We start from the raw sequence: 2,673 nt of genomic DNA on the forward strand, positions 1-2,673 counted from the left end.
AATGACAGCAGCAAGCTTCAAGGTCAGAGCCTTGTTCAGTCAAGAAGTGTGTGCCTGGGTGGCTACTGGAGAGAAGGTGCATATAGATCATACAGACTGATAAAACCGGAGGATGAAAAAGGCAATGTTCTCGGACTACATGGGTGTGGGAAGAAGTGATGGGGGGAAGGTGGGGGAGGGGGGAGGTGCTCTCTCCTTAAAAGGCCAAAGGTGGGAAATAAGAAGAGAAACCATCTTATTAAAAAAAAGTTTCCCTTCAGGCCATATGATCACTTGATCCAGAGAAATAACACAATTTGCTTGCTCCCTTAAGGCTGTGTAAGTAAAAATATGTTCTCAGGAAAACTAAAAATACATTTTTCATCTCTGTAATAAAGATCAGAATTACCCTCACCCGTGCTGATGGGCTGAAGTATTGAGAGAAATAAAATACAATGACTAATCTAACAAATATTTAAATTTGAATTGGGAATTCATTATCAAATTTTTGCAACAAATTTACCACTGCACTTATTTAGTACTACATCTATTTAAAGAAAAAAAAAAAACAAAACTTCTTTTGTTTGTCTGTATTTCTGACCATTCCCTAAGGATGGATTCCTAGAACAGGAATTACCAGGCCAAAGGGTTTGAATATTTTTAAAGCTCTTGGTGTCTATCAGTTAGGATAAAATTAAAACTAGATTGGCTAATCAACTGAAAGTAACCATATAAAACAAACGACAAGTAAATGCTGCTACAAATAATATCCCCAAAAGAAAATCTAATGATCTATTATAGGTAGATCTTAAACTTTCAATGTTTATAAAACCAAAAGGAAGTCAGAGTAAACTTTTGTTTAGGCAGACTTTTGGGCCAATTAGTGTTGGTGTGTGTGTGAACATGTACATGAAAATAGCAAATAAAGAAAAGGAAAAATGGAAGAGCTCATAATTTATAAATGAGATAAGAAGAATGAATCATAAAATGATCTACTAACAATAAAATGCAATCTCTTTTATACCTCCCATAATTTCTTACCTAACTCCACATAGAATTATATTATCATTTTAAGTAATCAGATGTTAAGATTAGAGGAAAAACTGATATTTTAAATAAAAATCAACACATTGGTTTTTAAGGTAGGTTAGGTTAGCTATTTTTGTAAACTAGAAGTCTTTTGCTCAATACTATTCCCCTATACCTCCAGAAAGAAGTTCCTAATGCAACTTGAAAAGTTACTCAGATTCTTCGAAAGTCAAAGAACTTGTTTGCCAACAAAGTTTCATGAAAGTCAAATCTGAAGCTATGAAAAATCAAATTTGCTTTAAAAACATTCTTTTTTGACATTGATGCATGGAAGTGTACAACAATCCTACTTACCACTAATTACCAGTATATTTGCAAATACCCACACTTTTCCAAAGAATGCGGCCCCTGGGGGCTCAAGTATATCGATTTTAATTTGAGAAGTGAACCAGAAGCCAGTCAGTGCGTCTCACCCCAAGAACTGAATTTGCGCTATCAACGATTATCAGCAGATAGTGTACCTCTCTCAGAACACTGCGCAGGAAGTTTGGCCTTTGCAGACCAAAGAGGAATGGAACAGGGTGGTGGAAAAAGGAGGTTAGAAGATTTGAGGGAGATTTTCGCAAAGGCTAAAGGTCCTCTGTGTCTGAATGATGCTCTCCTGCGCGTCTCGGTGGAGAGGAGCCAACCCTCAAATTCTGTCTCTGCAGCAGCGAACAGAAAAATATTCAGCTTCTGGGTGATGTCTAAAAAGTTTCTTTCACTGAGTTTTGCCCCTCCTGGCTTTAAAATGAATGAAACATTTTCAGAGCACACTTCCAATGAGTCAAGCTAAAACTCCGAAACAAAGTTCCTGCCAGTTTCAAGAAATCCTGAAGTCGCTGGATGGGAGATTTATTACACCGCTTCTCTGGGCTCAGTGCGAACAGGGGACCCAAGAGCTGAACCCACGGGGGTGGGGATTTAAACCCTGGGTTGGGGGATGGAGGGAGGAGATAGGAGGACTAGGATGGCGGGGAGCAGTTCCTGTGGCTTTAATATCCCACAGCTGCTGGAGATCACAACCCCGCTGCTCTCTGTGCGCCCTCCCGCCCCGCCCCCCCACCACCATGGATTATTATAACTAAAGAGACTTCACTGCCGTGTAACCTGAAAAATGAACTCAAGTTCCATAAGAATCAAGGATTAAAAACAAACAAAAACGAAATGTACATGAACGCAGCAGCTGGACTTGAATCACCTAGCCAAGACTCTTCAAACAAAACCCAAAATCCCCCCAGAGAGGAAGAGAAGGGGGAAAAAAAAAATCACAACGCACTCGAGCAGACCAGGGAGCGGGTAGAGATGAGAGAGGAGAAATGGATCAGCAGAGATTCCCCGAAGAAGAACCTTCTCCCACTCGACTAACTTTTGGCCCCGGCGCGTCTGGAGGCATGCAGCATGGCCCCGCCGGGGGCCCCAGCGTGGACGCGCACACTGGGACGCCCGGACGGGTACCCAGGTGCCCACAGACAATGCCGCCCGCGCGCGCGCCGCTCACCGACACCAGGAACTCCAGCGTGCCCACGTAGTCGCGCTCGGTCTTCTGCAGCTCGCTGAGCACGCACACGCGCAGCCGGAGCTGCTTCTCCAGGTCCCGGGCGCTCTCGGCGCGCCCGTCCCCGC

The 2,673-nt window shown here is 43.1% G+C and overlaps 1 protein-coding gene across 1 annotated transcript in view; it reads right to left on the bottom strand.

Moving 5' to 3' along the window:
- The window catches only part of PREX2 (phosphatidylinositol-3,4,5-trisphosphate-dependent Rac exchange factor 2), a gene marked incomplete at its 5' end in the record, with an annotated part of 302,517 nt that extends 299,846 nt beyond the window's left edge, over positions 1-2,671 (bottom strand). Inside the window, one exon of the mRNA XM_010848488.1 lies at positions 2,549-2,671. Coding sequence (XP_010846790.1) covers positions 2,549-2,671 — 123 coding nt within the window. The remainder of the gene's footprint in view (positions 1-2,548) is intronic.
- Between the last annotated feature and the right edge of the window lie 2 nt (positions 2,672-2,673).

The sequence above is a fragment of the Bison bison genome, unplaced genomic scaffold (assembly GCF_000754665.1).
Source record: "Bison bison bison isolate TAMUID 2011002044 unplaced genomic scaffold, Bison_UMD1.0 scf7180017864267, whole genome shotgun sequence".
NCBI lineage: Eukaryota > Metazoa > Chordata > Mammalia > Artiodactyla > Bovidae > Bison > Bison bison.